The sequence below is a fragment of the Triticum aestivum genome, chromosome 1B, assembly GCF_018294505.1.
Source record: "Triticum aestivum cultivar Chinese Spring chromosome 1B, IWGSC CS RefSeq v2.1, whole genome shotgun sequence".
NCBI lineage: Eukaryota > Viridiplantae > Streptophyta > Magnoliopsida > Poales > Poaceae > Triticum > Triticum aestivum.
In genome coordinates this window covers 595,057,974-595,076,808 of record NC_057795.1, presented here as the reverse complement: position 1 = coordinate 595,076,808, position 18,835 = coordinate 595,057,974, and the positions used below count along the sequence as shown (strand labels likewise).

General features: G+C 45.5%; 2 protein-coding genes across 2 annotated transcripts; both read right to left on the bottom strand.

Annotated features, from left to right (window-relative positions):
* Window positions 1-9,388: 9,388 nt before the first annotated feature.
* On the bottom strand, window positions 9,389-10,133 carry LOC123080223 (LRR receptor-like serine/threonine-protein kinase IOS1). Its single transcript, XM_044503126.1, has one exon. It carries the CDS (start codon window positions 9,995-9,997, stop codon window positions 9,389-9,391), a length of 609 nt encoding a protein of 202 aa, XP_044359061.1. The 5' UTR covers window positions 9,998-10,133.
* Window positions 10,134-10,309: 176 nt separating this feature from the next.
* LOC123096545 (putative leucine-rich repeat receptor-like protein kinase At2g19210) lies at window positions 10,310-13,974 on the bottom strand. Its single transcript, XM_044518308.1, has 10 exons — window positions 13,887-13,974; window positions 13,175-13,730; window positions 12,562-13,055; window positions 11,671-11,812; window positions 11,478-11,549; window positions 11,321-11,392; window positions 11,155-11,235; window positions 10,883-11,068; window positions 10,549-10,771; window positions 10,310-10,444 (listed from the first exon to the last, which is right to left on the bottom strand). Exons 1-10 carry the CDS (start codon window positions 13,972-13,974, stop codon window positions 10,310-10,312), a joined length of 2,049 nt encoding a protein of 682 aa, XP_044374243.1.
* Between the last annotated feature and the right edge of the window lie 4,861 nt (window positions 13,975-18,835).

Below are 18,835 nucleotides of genomic sequence, written 5' to 3'. Positions count from 1 at the left end.
CATAAGAAGGGTTAAAGTCGTCAGCTTTGTTGGAAGAGGTGGCTTTGCCCTTTTTGACATCACCACTCTTCACATTGTTCTTCTTATCCTTAGGAGCACCCTCTCCCTCCTTCACAAAAGTTTGCTTAAGAGGGGGAGGTCGTTTGGGCTTGTCGTTCTTCTTCTTATCCTTGGACTTGGGTGTGAACCCAACTCCCTCCTTGGCCACAACTTCCTTTTGATTGCTCAAAAGGTTGTTGAGGTTCTTCTCACCTTGTATGCATGTCACAAGGCCTCTCTCGAGTTGCTCCTTCAACTTGGCATTTTCCTCCACAAGATGCACATGCTCACAACACGGGTTGGTAGCATTTGCATTATCAATTAAGACCATGTGAGCAAAGGTGGCTTTCTCCTTGGTTAGCTTCACTTGGAGTTGAACATGAGACTCCTTGAGGCTAGCATTACCACCCTTCAAAGCCTTGTGAGCCTTGTCAAGTAGATAAAACTCCTCTTTGAGTCTAGCAAGGTCAACCCCAAGCTTATCCTTCTCGGAGATTAACACACGAGAGACAACAAGAGCATGATCAAGATCTTTCTTTAATTTAGCATGGTCATCATTGTGTGACTCCTCAAAAGCCAAACGATGACCACACTCTTCCTCAAGAGTGTTAGAGAGATCTGATATCTCATCGGCATAGTCACGACTATGACCTTCCATCTTAGAGATGGTTTCTTCATGAGCCTCGATCATGTCATTGGCTTCACCAAGTTGTTCCAAGAGAGCAACAAAGTGCTTCTTGAATTTGCCCTTGAGTTTTCTCATAAAGGACTCAAATTCATTCATCTCTTCATTAGACCCCTCATTTTCATCAATGCAATCCGTCAAGGAGGGATTAGTAATGATGGTGGTTTTGATGTTGGGGGTTACCTTGTTAGTGGCTTTAGCCATGAGGCACTTGGCGGTGATGTTCTCGTTGGGGGAATCAAAGAGAGACACCCGGGGAGTTGTGGCAATGGCAACGGAGGCCATGGCCATTGCTTCTCCATCTTCATCATCATCGTCATCCTCATGGTATTCTTCTTGGACCACTAACCCTCGAGTAGGAGTCTTCTTGGTGAAGTTGTTCTTGCTTGGGAAGGACTTGGCTTTGTCTTTTCGAATGAGCTTGCCACCATTGTCTTCCCGCTTCTCGTAAGGACAATCCACAACAAAGTGACTCACATTGCCACAATTGTAACAAGTTCTCACTCGTTGATTTCCCTTGAACCCACTAGAATTGGTCTTGTTGAAATTGGGCCTTGTGTTCTTCTTGCTTGAAAATTGCCTTGAAGAAAGGGCCATGTGCTCATGGTAATCATATTTTGTATCCTCGGGATTGCCCTCCTCATCTTCCTCTTCTTCCTCTTCTTCCACAATGCCCTTGGCCTTCAATGCAAGATTGGACTTCTTTGTTCTTTGAGAACGGAGCACCGTGTTGTCGGCGGTCTTGTCCAAGATGCTCATTGCTACGAAGTCATCCAACACTTCACTTGAGGTCATGGAGTGGAAGTCCGGTCTTTGACGGATGACGGACGACATGGCCTTGTTGTAGGGTATCATGGCCTTGAGGAACTTGAGCTTGATCCAATTATCATCCGTGTCCTTGTTCCCATGATCTCGGAGTGAGACCGCGAGTTTGGTTACTCTCCGAAAGAGCTCACGAGGTTCTTAATCTTCTTTCATTGCAAACTCATCAGCTTTGTCTTGCACCACTTCATAGTTGGAGCGTTGAATGCTTGCGCTTCCCCGATAGAGAGACACAACACAATGCCATGCGTCTTTGGCCATGGCGTAGGGTCGAAGATGATGGAGATCTTCGGGGAGAATAGCATCTTGGATGATGAAGAGAGCATTCTCATTGAATTGATTATCCACGGCTTCTCTAGGGGTGAAGTTGCTTCAGTCATGTGGATAGAAACCTTCTTCAATGATTCTTCATAGGTTAGTATTCACATGATTTAAATGACGCTTTAAGCGATACACCCAAGAATCAAAATCCTCAATTTTCACAATCTTAGGAGGAGGACCGACATGATTTAAATGAGTAGAGGGAATCGGTCCTCCGTAAGTTGGAGGTTCCACATGGGCATAGATGCCGGTGCCATTTCTACCACTAGTAGAAGGACCCTTTTCACTATTAGCTTCCCCCTTGTCGGAGTTAGCATTCGTCACCTTGTTGGTGGGATCACCCACTTTCATCGGCGAGGTAGATAGTTTAAGTCCTTCTATGAATTTAGTAAACATGCTTTCAACCTCGGTCGTCATGGAGGTTTTCAATGTGTCCAAACCCACATTGAATTCCTCACGAGAGACCGCGTTTCCCCCATCGGCCGTAGACGAGGTAGGATTCACACCGGAGTGCTCCTCCACACCGTCTGTGGTGTCAACCATACTCTTCGGACGACAAAGTCCTTAATAAAGAGACGAGGCTCTGATACCAATTGAAAGGATATATATAGTTGACTAGAGGGGGTGAATAGGCAACTAACACTTTTTATACTTTCCTTTACCAAATTAAACTTTGCATCAAAGTAGGTTGTCTAGATATGCAACTAGGTGAGCAACCTATATGATGCAACAACAACTAGCACATAAGCAAGCAAGGGATACAACACAAATAAGCTTGCACAAGTAAAGGCACCAGGTAACCAAGAGTGGAGCCGGTGGAGACGAGGATGTGTTACCGAAGTTCCTTGCTTTTGAGGGGAAGTACATCTCCGTTAGAGCGGTGTGGAGGCACAATGCTCCCCAAGAAGCCACTAGGGCCACCGTAATCTCCTCATGCCCTCACACAGTGCGAGATGTCGTGATTCCACTATTGGTACCCTTGAAGGCGGCGACCGAACCTTTACAAACAAGGTTGGGGCAATCTCCACAACTTAATTGGAGGCTCCCAACGACACCACGAAGCTTCACCACAATGGACTATGGCTCCGCAGTGACCTCAACCGTCTAGGGTGCTCAAACACACAAGAGTAACAAGATCCGCTAGGGATTAGTGGGGGGAATCAAATTTCTCTTGGTGGAAGTGTAGATCTGGGCCTTCTCAACCACTCCCGAGCAAATCAATAAGTTTGATTGGCTAGGGAGAGAGATCGGGCGAAAATGGAGCTTGGAGCAACAATGGAGCTTTTTGGAGGAAGAGGTAGGTCAACTTTGGGGAAGAAGACCCCCTTATATAGTAGGAGGAACAAACCAACCGTTACCCCCCAAAGCTGCCCCGCAGAGAGTGGTACTACTGCTGGGGAGGGCGGTACTACCGCTGAGACCAGCGGTACTACCGCGCAAGAGGGGAGCGAAGAGCGAAGGGAGAACCTGGACCCAGAGCGGTACTACTATGGTGGTAGGGGCGGTACTACCACTTAGGAGCGCTACTACCGCCTCTACAGCCGAAACTAGTACCGCAAAACTCGACACAAAAAACGAAGTCTCGAGTCGAGGCGGTAGGAGCACGGAGCCGCAGCGGTACTACGGCTGAGGGCCCCAAGCGGTACTACCGCTGAGGAGCGGTACTGCCGCTTGATGCACTTGAGTGGTACTACCGTTGTGGCCCGCGGTACTATCACTGGGACCAAGCGAAGCTCCAAAGAAGGGGAAGGAGCACACCATTGAAGCGGAATGGCTCAGAGGGTGTGACAAAGATGTGTATGTGTTGATTCCACCCTGGCCTTACCAAAACGGACCCCCTCTTGATAGTACGGTGACTCCTACGAAACTAGTCCACCAACATAGAAATGAAAGAGCTGCACCGTCTTGAATAACGCTCCGAGGGGAGGGAATCGTCTCGTGCCAAAGGATGAATTTCTGAAAACTCAACACACACAATTAGTCCGCAAAAGCATTGTCATCAATCACCAAAACTCCTTAGGGATAAATATGCCGTTACAAACGCCCCCACAACCATTGGATCCAAATTATATGGATGATAAAGGTTTTTTAAAAATCACTGGTTTTTTTTGCATTACATGGAAATATTCACTTTCGATCATGGCAAGTCTTGTAAAGTTACTATAGCAACCATAGTTGAAATTGCATGGCAATACAAACATTCGCCGCTCCCAAGGAACGCTCCCCATATATTGAAGTCCTTTCCAAATTAACAGATTAAAAAGGAAAATATTCTGATAAAACCGGTTTAAAGGTACGAACTTGTATATTTTCAGAAAAGGGGGGAAATATTGCATTTTACAGATTTTATTTTAAATAGCTGAGCATTTATTTTTGAAAAAATATTTATAGCCATAAATTTAAATGTGTACATGCTCATAAATATACATGTTTTTTCTCAAAACAAAAAATAGAAATGTTTACCGCGTATTGAAAAAGATTTACCATATATTTTTAAAATATTCAACATATTTCCTAACCTACTGATTGCGTATTATAAAAATGTTCGTTGTTTATTTTTTTTAAAATTGCTTATTAAAAGAAATCATTTTGTAGTTAGAAACTGTGCGTTGCCTATTTATAAATGTATATTGCTTATTTAGAAATGTTCCCTAAATATATTAAAAGCAATCATCATATTTTCAAAAATGTTTGTCATGTATTTAAAACGTGTTCATCTCATATATGAAAAAGCAGTCATGGTGTATTTAAATCGATGTCATCACGTCGTGTATTTAAAAAAACTCCCACCAAATATTATGTATTCGAAAATTTCATTTACTTTCAGAAACCTTTATACATAAAAAAAATTGTGCATACACCTGTAAACATCTATTCATATACGATTAATGGGAAAATGTTTAAATTATATGTAGCCACCATCCCTCTCAAATAAGGCTTTTGCCGCACTTTGTAAATAAAGCCCAAATGGTCAATCTGATACAAGGTGGAGAGTGAAAACGACAATTGAAAGAGTAACGAGAATGCCAGCAACTCAGCAGCGAGTGAGAAAATAGGAGTAACCACACCTAACAATAGGCCACCAAAACCACCGATGAGGAACGAAACCATGCCTCCTTTGCAAACCGCCAGGCTCCTTTACACCTCACAGATCAATCTATTGCAGGAGAGTGCCGCCTACTCTCTTGTTACAGGAGACGCGGAGTGCCAATGATGCTAATAGATAGCTAGGATTCAGAGTGGTGACAACGGGGACAAATGGAAAAGATAGGAGACCAAAAGCGCCATCCCACACTAGAGTCGAAGAAGCTTCTAGCTAGGGTCAGAGCATGTCTGAATATGCCGAAAGGCCGAGTTTGAAAGGTTCCTGACCTCCGCGACGATGCCCCAAGAGGCTGACAACACAACAAACTTTTGCCATTGAGTCCAAAAATATGTACTAGGCCTTTCACCCGAAGCCCTAACACATAGAGGGGCCCCCACAAAGACACCCCCAAGAGGGAGGCAACATCCACAAGCATCACCGTCACTAGCGCCGCGTGAAGCTTTCGCTCGAAACCTGACATGTGTCACCTTAGGTATGAGGGTCAAGGATCCAACCCGAGGGGAGCAACACTGCAGCCAACACAATCCCCCCTCTCCCCAGATTAAGACTAAGGAGCCAAGATCATCCGCTGCCCTCCTCTTGTTAACCACATAGCCAAGACAAGAGCAACCACCACAACAACTTTGCTGCTCGTAGAGCCAACCATACAACATCACCTTCCAGGGGCACCACTCTTGACATCCATACCCCGCACCCTCGCCTCGCAAACATATGACTTGATCAGCACCTCCTTTCCCATCCCTTACACCTCAACAACCCTATCCTAGACACATTGGAGAGGTTCACATCCCCATGACAACACCCTAACACACGAGAGGCGATTCTGGAGGGGACCAAGTATCAGGGACACCGCAGCCCACCTAGCCACAACTCCCAACGCCCCGGGACCAACAAGCCACTGATGGTGAGGGTAAGGGGCGTTGCAGCCACCTCTCGGGGCTCCCAAACAGAGCCACCTAGCTGGGAAGGCACGTTGTCACACCCCAAGCTAGGCGGTGCCGTCGGGTCAAGGAGGGACACAACAGCCCCACTAGCCATGGATCCGATATGAGGAGGCTACCCTGTCACCTGAGGAAGGGCAGAGGCCGGTAGGGTGCTGGTGCGCGAGGAACACGAGATGTGCGGGTGGTGAGAGGATGCAATGAGAGGAGATCAACTACCCAAAGACTATCAGGTAGCATGCAAAGGACCAATATGTGGTATCCCTTGGGTAGCACTATTTTTTGGACAAATGAAAAATGTCTGGGGAAATGTCGTATCCGCACACGGACAATAGGCGGATATCCTTTGGAGAAGGTATCTCTTTCAAAGGTTAGCCCTAAACTCCTCCGATGACAACAAGTGGAGCACATGTCGCCACATGAGAGTTTTGGTGGATTTATCCACTAGATCAGGAGGTTGCACACATTTTTTTTAATGAAAACAAGTTCCTAAATCTGATAATCTCTTGAACCAAGTGACAAAATTAAGTTTTCACAATTGCATTACTCACGTTGAGATCTTCAAGATAAGGTCATATGTTGATGGATTTGAACTTTGTTTAGACGTAACTCGTACTCCCAAGATATGAAAATCTTATGCCTCCCGTGGAAACATACTTGTGCTTCCTGTCGCAATGTACGTTTGCTTCATCATGCAGCAAACCATCATGGGACACACACATCACATCTTGCATGTGACACACAACTCACCTTCTTGAACACATTGTGTATCACACCTTCATGCGTGTGATGTGTCGCACAACACGCCTTCACTAGTGCGCTGCGTATTTTGCACGACACGCAACACACCTTCGCGCGGGCAGCAGAAATTGGACTACATGAGAAAAATGAAAAGGAAAAGGAAAAAACAGAAGGAGAAAAGATAACTAGAGAAAAGTAGAGGGGAAACATTTCCTGCTTTTCCGCGCCTTCCACGCATCGCTCATGAGTTAGGAGGGAATCCGTTAATTGGTTGCTCCTAAATTAGAAGTCACAAGTTACGGGTACCTTTTGCAATGGTTACCCAAAACTCATTTGGTAGCAACACAGATGAATTTTTACATGGCGGAGCTGCCCATGCTTCATCCACACGTCGACTAGTAATGTGCGCCCGCTCCAAAAAAGTGCCCCTTTTGGTAAAAGAGGGCGCACCTATTTTTTGCTTTGGGTATTTTGCAATAAAGGACGGCTATGAGATCCTCTTATGGGAGGACAAGTGCCTGGAAAATGCCACTCTTCGAGAAGAGTATTCAGGGTCATTCGGCCTTATACTGCATTCTACGCGATGAAGATGCTCATGCGCATGTTCTCAACTCCTCCCTAGCAAATGTACCATTTAAGCAGGACTTGGTTGGCCTCCATCTACTGTCATGGCAACATCTTCTATGCCGGTTGGATGAGATTCACTTGACAAAAGGACATGAAGTATTTCACTAGAATCTAACTACAAGTGCATCCTTCACAGTCCATTCTATGTACCATGCATTTTGCACTCAAATATTCAAGTGGACTATAATAATCAAATATGGAAATCAATGATCTCTACTACTAAAGGTGAGTTGGTCGTTGTACAGTTGCCTCCACCTCTGCCCATCCCCCATTTGTTTTTCTCTCATGTACATCACCCCTCCCACGTCCTACATTAACTCAATCAAATCAAATCGAAACCTCAGATAAATCAAAACTTTCCATGCGTTCCTCTACCCATGGGTAAATCAAATCTTGCAAAACCTCAACTTAACCAAACTTTTCTTGTGTTCCCTCACCCATACCCAAATCAAATTAAATCTTACCAGAATCTCAACTAAATCAAAAAAAATGTTGTGTTTCCTTACCCCTACTCAAATCAAATTAAATCTTATCAAAATCTGGAATATGATGGGTGCAAGGTATATGTTAGATACTCCCTCCGTTTCTTTTTACTCCGCATATAAGATTCGGTCAAAGTCAAACTACACAAAGTTTGACCAAATTTATATAAAAAAATATGAACATCTACAATACTAAAACTATATAGTATGAAAATACGTTTCATGGTGCATCTGATAATGTTGATTTCATATTGTGAATGTTTATATTTTTTAATATAAAATTAGTCAAACTCTACAAAATTTGACTTTGACCAAACCTTATATGCGGACTAAAAAGGAATGGAGGGAGTACAATTGATGTTGAACCACTATAATATGTATGACGTCGTTACAATGTACTGACAATTAGCTAGTACCACTAGAAGTTAAGATTTTCATGCGGTATCATCATAGAGATGTTGTTCTGACAAAGGACAACCACGCTTGCCACAACTGGCAAGGAAGTACGAAGTGTAGTTTTTGCACACTCGATGAGACAATCGAACAGCTCTCCTTTCAATGCCAGTTTGCGATTTCTATAAGGTTAGTCTTCCAAAATCCAATAGTGTCCAATTTGTATCAACCCACAAGTGTTGCCAATATATAAGTCACTGGCTCGATGAAATAGCAAAAAAGTATTGTACACTTATAAGATGGAAAAATCTGCCTTACTATGATAGTTTTGGTTATTTTTTATGGCAAAACTTCTTCTCCCATGTTTATTATATACCATTATATGTATTGGCTTCGTACGTGGTCTATGCTTTAGTGTATGGAGTATCAACCGTTGTTTACAGTGGTGTGTATGCGGTTGAAACCGGTGGTAAACATAGGTGCAGGCGTACTTTTTGGATTGGTCCTTCACCATCCTCGATATTGGCATAGTTTCAGCCTCATATGACTTTATTGTAGCCACTATGTCCTTTCTATACTGTGTCAGACTGTCTATGTTGGCTGTGTGTAGAGGCCAGGTGTCAATCATTATGCTATGTGTCCGCTTGATGCCATATTTCAAGTTAATAAAAGTGCCATTTATCAAAAATAATAATTCAAAATCACTAGTTAGGGATACTCCTTGTAAAGGTTATTCCAAACTTTTTTGGTGGCCACAATTGATGTACCATGGATGAATTTCTCCATGGCGGCTCTGCAATTCCTACAAGATCTATTGCACATATATATTACAGGAGTAGGATTTGGGGCCCAAAATTTTTGGGTAACTGTGCAGTCGAACACCTCACACATGCATGTTGATGTCCTTGGGTGTGTATGGATTGAATTTCCAAGCACAAGGGTGCCAATCATACCGATACTTACTATATATAAAAAAGGCATCTATGTAAATAGAATTAGTAGGCAACTAAAGATAATTCTGAATTACTAACAACCAATAGGGGTGGCCCACTTCGAAGCATAATATCGATGCATGTCTTACTTTCAAATTTTAAACTTCACACTAGATATGTAACTTTTTTTTGAGAGACACTACATTTAAACTTGACATGTTTACATTTGCACTCAAGCAACATGTATAAATATCTCATCAATATATTTGTACCATATTGTCGACCAAACATAGGAATCATCAACGTGCAACCGGACCTGTGGACATTGCAAGCACCTTCTTAACATTATGTTCCGGTTGAAATGCAATGTTGTTCTTGTCCATATCAATAGACCGATCATCGAAGTAAGGATCATAACTCAAGTTCGGGTTGTCACTGCCACCGCTAGTGTACGTGCCGTCATTTGTGTCCTCAACGGTGCTGCCCTCCTCAAGCTCGATGCACTCTTGCAGCTGCACCACCACATTGGTCATGGTGGGTCGATGTGTCGATGCATACTCAGTGCACTTTAGGGCAATTTCCACCACCTTCCAAACGCTGTTGACATCATAAATTCCACACATACTTGCATCAACCACACTTTCAATGTTGCCTTGCGCCATTCGTTGCCATGCCCACTGGATGATGCTGATGGACACAACTTCCCGTAGTATGGCTGGCTTCCCTGTAACTACCTCCAAAAGAACGACACCAAAGCTGTAGACATCACTCTTGGCCGTTGCCTGCATCGTCGCCTGGTACTCAGGATCGACATACCCGGGTGTGCCAACAAGTGTGGTAGTTGACACATGGTTATTGTCGCCTTCGAAGGCCTTGGACAAGCCAAAATCAGCAATCCTAGCCTCCATCTTTGCATTTAAGAGGATGTTGGTGGTCTTCACATCCCTGTGAACCAGAGGCGGGTTGCACCCCTTATGCAGATACTCTAGCCCTGCAAATTCCCGTACCAGCCAGTGCTCATGTTTCTAGAAACATAAAACATTCAATAACAACATACTCTACACTGAAGGGTGTACCTTGCGCAGATTCAAGTGCGATTCGGAGTCTTTGTCTCCAGGACAAACATCGTCCTTGAAGTTTGCTTCCTACAAATAGTTTGACCTTTTGTCAATTTGAAATGCTTAAAAGACACTTGAAAATGAAGTTATACCGCTATACAATTACATACCTTCAATATGGTCATGCAAGGTTCCTTCTGACATGTACTCATAGACAAGTGCCAAATACTCCCCATCCTTGCAGTAACCAATCATGGTGACAAGATTTTTGTGATGAATCCGTGTCAAAATGCGAGCCTGGAAAAATGTTCATAACTTATCAAATTTCACTCCGAAACTCCTTCACACAATATTCACAATGTAGTTATGAACCATGAATTGCAGTCAAACAATTTGTTTACCTCTGCGAGAAACTCCTTGTCACCTTGATCAGAGGAATGAGATCGCAGCTTCACCGCGACCTGAGTGCCGTCCTCCAGAAAACCGTCATAGACGTACCCAAACCCTCCCCGTCCGAGTACTCGCTCAAAGTTTTTTGTTATCATCTTGAGCTCCTCGTAAGTGAATTGGCGGCTCTCAAGTCGCAGCGAACCGTCCGCATACAAATCATCTCCCGACGCGTAGCTGGTCATCATCTCATTGCGTGGCCTCACAGAGTTGTTTATTGATCCTTCATAGGTGACAAATAGCACAACCAGAATTAGTAGTGCTCATTGACTAGGAAAAGGGCCAGACAGTTGTTGTGCTCTTGTCGATGCCTCACCTTGGCATTTTCGTCTTATAAAGCAAAAGAGTACTGCCACCACCATGACCACTATCAGAACTGCAGGGATGGCAATGTAAATTGCTAACTTGCTCTTCTCTTTAGTTGGCAGCTGACATGAATTCCCATTGGTGCAAAGGTCTGGATTGTTGCCATATCTAACAGAAAATGAAACGAAGATGATTCATTTAATTTATGAACTATCATGATACATAGGATGGGAATTGAAATGGAAAACAAATACCTTAGATCGAGTGAGCCATCTTGGACCCTTACGAGGAGTCCAGAGGGGATTGATCCATTCAGCTGGTTGCGTGACAAATCTCTGTAGAAAAAAATATACTAGAACTATTCACATGACTCGAAGTAATTCATGGGAATGTTTATACTACAAAAATTGCCTGACTTACAAAACTGTCAGTGAAGTTAATTGCGAAAGAACATTTGGAATTGAGCCTACCAAGTTATTGTTTGATAGATTCCTGCAAGATATGAAACATGTTTTTATCATTGTTTTTGCATAAAACTTCAACGGATGTTAAAATATATTCATAATTCAACACATACAAGTATTGGAGGGCTTTGAGGTTGGCAAAAGATGATGATATATCACCATTCAGACCTCTGGAGGACAGGTCTCTGCATAGAGCAAACATCCAGTGGATTAGTTTCACTCCATAGTAAGAATGTCACCCTCTTGGCCATTTGACATTTCCAAGTTTTTCACTGAATAAGATCCGTGCAGATATGAATTACTCACACTCTTATGATCCCTGGGGGCCTTGCAATGGCGTAGCTGCATGTCAAGCTGTCCCACACCATGACAGTCCCTGGACCGCACGGGTCGCCCATCCAGTTTTTACGCACCTGATACTTCGCCTTGATCGCCATGATGGCAGACACTGCAGTCAGTAGCACTCAATTTTTCAATGGACTTTTGGAAATTAGATACTACTTTATGCATTAAGTGGCACTCAGCTTTAGTAAGATGTTTGCGCAGTTTTAGTTAGTAGCTTGTAGTTTGACAAACTTGAGAATTGAGATGGGGCTCGTTGAATGCTGATCTCAAGGTTTAGAAATGTGACTGCAGTTTAGAAAAACTCAAAGCTACTAAAGTGTGTGCTTGTCCAACTACGTATTTTATGTGTCTATAATGTACATACAGCACAGAGTGTGGTTTTGTGTAGCTGGAGCTACACGGTACCCCTTATCTTAGCCATCCATTTTGGCATCAAGATCCGTGCAGGCACATTTGTCATTTTTGTTTCTCTCAAACGAAACAACGTATAAACTTCACACTTTGCAGGACAACAAAACATTCTAATTACTACGTGGGAAAAAACTTTCAGATTTTTTCATGCATTTAAAATGCTAAAATTTATTTTTTTAATCAAAAAAATTCACATTTTGTATATTTATGTTGGTCCAAAAAATCTGAAAGTTTTTTCACACATTGAAGTTGTAAAGTTTGTTTGATCTGGAAAGTTTGAAGTCCATATGTTCTTTCATTTGAGAGAAACAAAAAAGAGAAATCTGCTTGTTGCAAGTTAGTTGAAAAGTACGGATCTCAAAGCAATGTTGAAGGGCTGAAGATAAGAGGTTCCATGTAGGACGAGCTACAAAGGAACTTTGTGTACAGCACACAACATACCGTCCTGGGAGTTTGTGCTGAGGTTGGTGGTGGGTATGACTGAGAACAACTCGAGAGCATTGATAATTGGCGGCAGCGTCGAGTTGGTGGTGGCGTTGAGGGAGACGATGTAGTAGCTCTTCCGGATGGCGAAGGTATTGTAGCTGGCCTGTCCGTACAGGTATGGTGGCCTCATGACATCTCGGTTCAACAACTTGCCATTGAGGTTGATGTAGAATTCGCGCACAGCGTTGCTTGGGAGGAGCTGCAACTCCGAGAAGTGCATGATGATGATGTACCCTGGGGATGGGTCGTTGGGTTGGGGCTGGGGCTCCCAGTCGAATTCTATGTTGTGTGAGGCGTTCCGCGGCCTAATGGCCGTCTGCATCACGGCCATCGGCGCCTCGAAGGGGCTGTCGGCTTCGTACTTGACCCTCCTCGTCGTTGATATCTCGGTCCACGATGAAGAGTTAACCCAAGGGAACCACATTCTATCGTGTGGATCATCAGGATACCTGATCGATATTTGTGGTTAGTAATGAACCAATTAAGGTTATTGTCATGTTAAAAACAGGGGTAAGCTTGTGATCTTTGATATACTGTCACACAAAAAAAATTATGATCTTTAGCACACCTGATACCGGTGTTTTCGTCGCCGCCAAAGTTGAACCTGGTCAACAGCACGAGCCCTTGCGCCGCGGTCACCTGTGGGTACATTGTCTTTTTGAGCGGCCTGAGGTCCAGCCCGGAGATGAAGGGCGTCCCGGCACCGGTGTTGATCAGGCAGACCTGCACGTAGTCATCCGGCACCACGACAATGACCTCCACGAACTTCGCCGCGAATGGGCTGGAGATGTTCACAGTGCGCCAAAAGTTGACGCCGATGTGAAGGTCAAACATGGGCAGCCGATGGAGGCCATCGTAGTTGCCGTACATGAACCTGGCCCGGACGAGGTACTTGAGCCCGGGTACGATGGACCGGAGCGTGTAGCAGTTCCGCGTGCCAGCTGCGAAGCTGCGCAAGTTGTACCAGCTCTTGCCCATCAACGGAGTTACATACTCGGCCGAGATGTTGTGGCAGGTTCCGGCGTCGTCCGTGAAGCCGCCGTTGTCCGGGGCGATGGAGAGTTTGGTGGTGTTATCCGTGTAGCCCGTCTCCCCCTGCAGACCGCAGTCTATGCTTATGAATCCTGCAGTGCAGTGCACACCATGAGATGAATCGATCACCACGTAGTTAAAGATGACCCGATGGCACAATGATATGCTGTGGTGTATGAATTATCCATTGCCTTGTGATCTTTTGAGTTTTGAGGCAACATGAAACTTTGAGAATGCATGTATTATACCTTTACTGTCAGGCTGGGCACGAGCTTGCAGTACGCCTCCGGCGCCGAGGCTGAGGCAAAGAAGCAGCAGCCACGGCGTGGCCGCCATTGCTCGTGGCGTTAATTGCGCTAGTGCACACGCAAGAAGCAGCTAATGGAGCGTCGATCATAACATATGTTTGATATGGGCAGCTTCAACTCAATACCTTCTATTAAAAAAATTAGACAACTTGTGCAGGCTTAATCTAGATACTAAGCAAGAAAGTCAGATATGTCCGACTGTCACATCAACACCGACTTGATTAACCAAGTCGTCACACACACACACAGACCGCCTTGCTTACTAAAACCCTTTTTCAGTTAACGTCCGGGGACACACCAGGAATCGGCGAGTCGCTCTACCGAGGAGGCCACGACTCGATCTGTTCAGAAGAAAAAATAATGTGGGTTGACATGGGTTTGCAGAGATTTTTACGCTCTTTGAGGCAAGACATGGGCTGGAGAGTTGACACTGCCTTCGAACCGGTCCACGGTGACTTTCTGTCGTGTGAGAGCGCACGAAGCCATGAACTGGTCGACTACAGCCAGTGGCCTCTCTTCTTTACTTTTCTCTTCTCTACTAGGTATGTGTCCGTGTGTTGCCATGGGAGTCGATTTTTTTTAGAGAAAGGCAGTTTCCCAACTTTATATAAATAAATCAACACGACAAGGTTTAGGATTCAGAAAAGATCAGGATCAAGTCAAAGAACCCTCATGTCCGGCAAAAGAAACAAAAAACCTAGTTGGTGTTCTCCTCGGGGATCCTCTGAGGAGACAGGGCGATGCAGAAGCACGGATCATGGCCACCATCATGATAACAACATCCACATTACCGGCCTTAGTGAGAGGGCTCCACTGCTGAACAAACGCAACCATTTTAAACAAAATGTCAGCAGGCCGGGTAGGAAATAAATACTCAAACATAAATTTGTTGCGACTAGTCTACAGAGCCCACCCAAGAGCACAGAGAGCAATCCAAAATATTCTAGCAAACTGGAAGGAGAGGTTTCATAAGATATTAAGAAATTCATACATATTAGTCGAGTTCCACAACGATTGAACGCAGCTGCAGCCAAGTTTAGCTAGAACGCAATTGAATAGGATGTGCTCAGTGTTCTCGATCAGGCCACAAAAGGAGCAAAACGAATAAGCATGCAAATTACACTTAAGAATGTGTTCACTATCCAGGAGTTCACGCCTGATGGCCTGCCAGAGGAAGATTGTGATTTTAAGCGGGATCTGAGCTCGCCAGAAGCCCTTAAAACGAGGGGAGGGCCGCCCAAAGGGGAGCTTCAGGTACAGAGATTTCACAGAAAATATTTTAGTTAGCGTCTTTTTTTTTGCGGGTTAGTTAACGTCCAGGGACACACCAGGAAGCGGCGAGTCGCTCTACCCACGAGGCCACGACTCGATCCGTTAAGAAGAAAAAGGAATGTGGGTTGACATGGCTTTGCAGAGATAGGGTGTACGACGTGAGTCTGGCCAGTGATCTGGTAATCTAATGTTTGACCCCCTTTCCCCTAGGGTTTCGCCTAGGGTCCATCTATCCTCCGGCGGCGCAACTGCCGGAGTCCACGTAAAATCTCTCCGGCCGCTGGGCTTCTCTGGCCGTCGGTGAGATCTACCACTTTCCGTCGTGTGTGCGTGCGTGTATGGCGGATCCGCTGTCTCAGATGCAAGGAGGGAGGGAGGGAGCGACGATGGGGGCAGTAGTGAGTGCGGCGGCGGCCCGGCCAAGTGGATCGGGGCTGGCGAGAGGAGGGGCTGAGGAAGACATTAGCGGGAAGGGGAGGCAAGATCGGAGCTCGCAAGATGTGAGGAACCAGGCAGAGGATTTTGAGGAGGAATATGGCGATTATTATGGCTCCGGTCCAGACTTGGAAGATCAATTCGCGGGGATGAAGCTGCATGGCCGGGAGGAGGAAGAGCTTGACTTCTCAGAGGAAGTGGATGATCTCATTAAGGACGTGCGCTGGCTGGCTCTCTTTTGGGTACACACCACAAAACCATTTAGTCATGCCGCACTGATGACACAGATGCGCAATGCTTGGGCAGCGGCACAAGGGGTCACCTTCAACGTAAAGGGCCCTAATCTGTTCCTAGTTCAGTGCCACTGTTTAGGCGATTGGAGGAAGATCATGGACGGGGGGCCGTGGCTATTCAGGAGGGCTCCGGTGGTGCTGCAAGAATACGATGGTTTCTCAGCTGTCAAGAGCTACCGTCTAAACAAGATACCGGTCTGGGCTAGAGTGAAGGGGCTGCCAGATGGCCTAACAAGGAGGAGAGAGTTGGCTGAAAAACTTGCTTCCAAGGTGGGTGATCCACCTTTCAATGTGATTATGAATGAGGGAAGGATAAATCCAGCTTCTACCCTGCGAGTTAGGGTGTATGTGGATGTTAACATCCCCCTGGTCCGCTTTGTGCCAATCACATTAAAGGAGTACAAGAGGTATATTGTCTACTATGAGAAGCTCCCAGACTTTTGTTTTGCATGCGGAAGAATGGGCCACTTAGCGGATGAATGCGGTGACGGGGTGCATGATCCAAGGTCCTTCGAGTGGGGGGACTGGCTGCTTTGGGAGTCGGAGATTTCAGTTGCTCAAGGCGTAGGGGGCGTGGGAGAGGTGATGGAGGAGGAAGAGGTAGAGGGAGGGATGCTGGTCGAGAGTACAAAGGAGGCAGAGGAGGAAGGGGTTCGGGAGGTGGAAGAGGAGGTGAGCATGCAGAGGAGGTTTTCGGGACAGATGCTCAGCGTACGGAGATGGATGGAGTGGATGATGATCATAGGGGAAAGTCTAGCGAGGACGGAGTTGAGAAGGCAGCCCGCAAACGGCTTGTGGCAGCGGATGGTACTGTCAATGTTAGGGGCCAGCTGGTCCCAAATTTAGCAGGTAGAGTGGCTGGTATGGTTTTGCGAATTGAAGGGGCGACTACAGCAAGCACCAACGAACCGTCAACTACACTGGAGAAAGTTCGAGTAGTTAAAAGGAGGAAACAGGAGGAGGGGATGGATGTGGATGGTATTGGTTTTGCATCTAAGGCGGCCTCCGGTGAGGAGGACCGACGGGCCCAATGAGGACTATGTGCTGGAACTGTCGAGGAATTGGCGACCCTGCGACAGCGCGTGAGCTCCACGATCTCGTGGAGGCTTGTGCGCCGACGGTGCTTTGCATAGTGGAGACACAAATTGCGAAGTACAGGGTGGAAGGTCTGGCGGGTAGTTTAGGTTTTTCTAGTAGCTTTGGAGTAGCGAGTAGTGGTCGAAGTGGAGGTCTATGCTTGTACTGGAAGAATAATATAAATCTTGAAATAAAAACTTTTTCTCAGTGTCACATTGATTCAGTGGTTACGGAGACAGGGAAGGACCCGTGGCGCCTCTCTTGTTTCTATGGTGCGGCAAACCGAAGTATGAGATACAAAACCTGGGATACGATGAAGTTCTTAAGAGGAGAAAGTACTTTGCCATGGGTGTGCCTAGGCGACTTCAATGAGATCTTGAGGCCTGAGGAACAATTTGGCCCAAATGAGAGGGATAGTGCACAGATTGCAGGGTTGAGAGAGGCTGTAGATGTTTGTGAGTTGGCAGATCTTGGCTATAAAGGACTAGACTGGACTTTTGAGAAAAGAATTGTTGGGGGAGATTATTGCATGGTTCGTCTCGATCGGGCCCTTGCGACCCCGAGCTGGTCTTCTATGTTTCCTTTTGCCTCTCTTGAGCACTTAACAACAGCAAAATCAGACCATTTCCCTATCTTGTTGCTTAATGAATTGGAGTCAAATAACTTAAGGCAGGCTTTGAGGAAGCCTTTTAGATATGAATGCATGTGGGAGCAGGAAGAATCTTTCTCTGCAAGCGTACAGGAAGCTTGGCGGGTGGATCAGCCAGCAACTAACGTACATGAGCTTGCGGATAAACTTACGAACGTGGCTGCATCTCTTAAGAATTGGGGACGGACTAACTTTTGGTTCAGTCCGAGGTGAGCTTCGCGAACTTCGACGGAGACTAGCTAAGTTCAGGGCTGCACCTGATCGGGTTGGACCGGCGGCAGAAGAGAAAAAGGTCCAGGACTGGATTGTGGAGTTATGTTACAGGGAAGAGATCATGATGCGGCAACGGTCTAGGATCCGCTGGCTTTCAGAAGGAGATAGTAATACCCAGTATTTCCAGAAAAAGGTGAGCGCGAGAAGAGCAAAAAATACAATCTCTAGCCTGACTAGAGGGGATGGTTCGGACACATCGGATCCTGATGAGATGGCTGGCATGGCCACCAGCTTCTATGAGCAATTATACACCTCCGAGGGAACCATTGGCATTGAGGCGGTGCTCTCACATATACCATCTCGAGTGGACGGGGCCATGAATGCCCGTCTGAATGCTGTTTTTACGAAAGAAGAAGTTAAAGAGGCTTTGTTTCAAATGTTTCCCACAAAAGCTCCGGGACCGGATGGATTCCCAGCACACTTTTTCCAGTGGCATTGGGAGCTATGTGGTGATGAGATTACAGGCATGATCATTCGGGTGCTTAATGGAGAGGACTCACCGGAGGATATAAACCGCACGTTCATCGTTCTTATTCCCAAGATAGCAAGTCCAAAACTTTTAGGACAATTTCGACCTATAAATCTTTGCAACGTGGTTTACAAAATCGCATCAAAAGTCTTAGCCAACAGGTTGAAGGTTATTCTCCCCGAGGTAATCTTCGAAGAGCAGTCGGCCTTAGTTCCTGGTCGCCTTATCACGGATAAGTTTATAGCAGCCTATGAATGTTTGCACTACATGAAGTCTAGAAGGATAAAGGGTAACCATTTTTGTGCGCTAAAGCTCGACATGATGAAGGCTTATGATCATTTAGAGTGGTCGTATTTAAAGGCGGTAATGCTCAAGTTGGGAATCAGCCCACGTTTTGTGGATACTGTTATGAGGTGCGTCT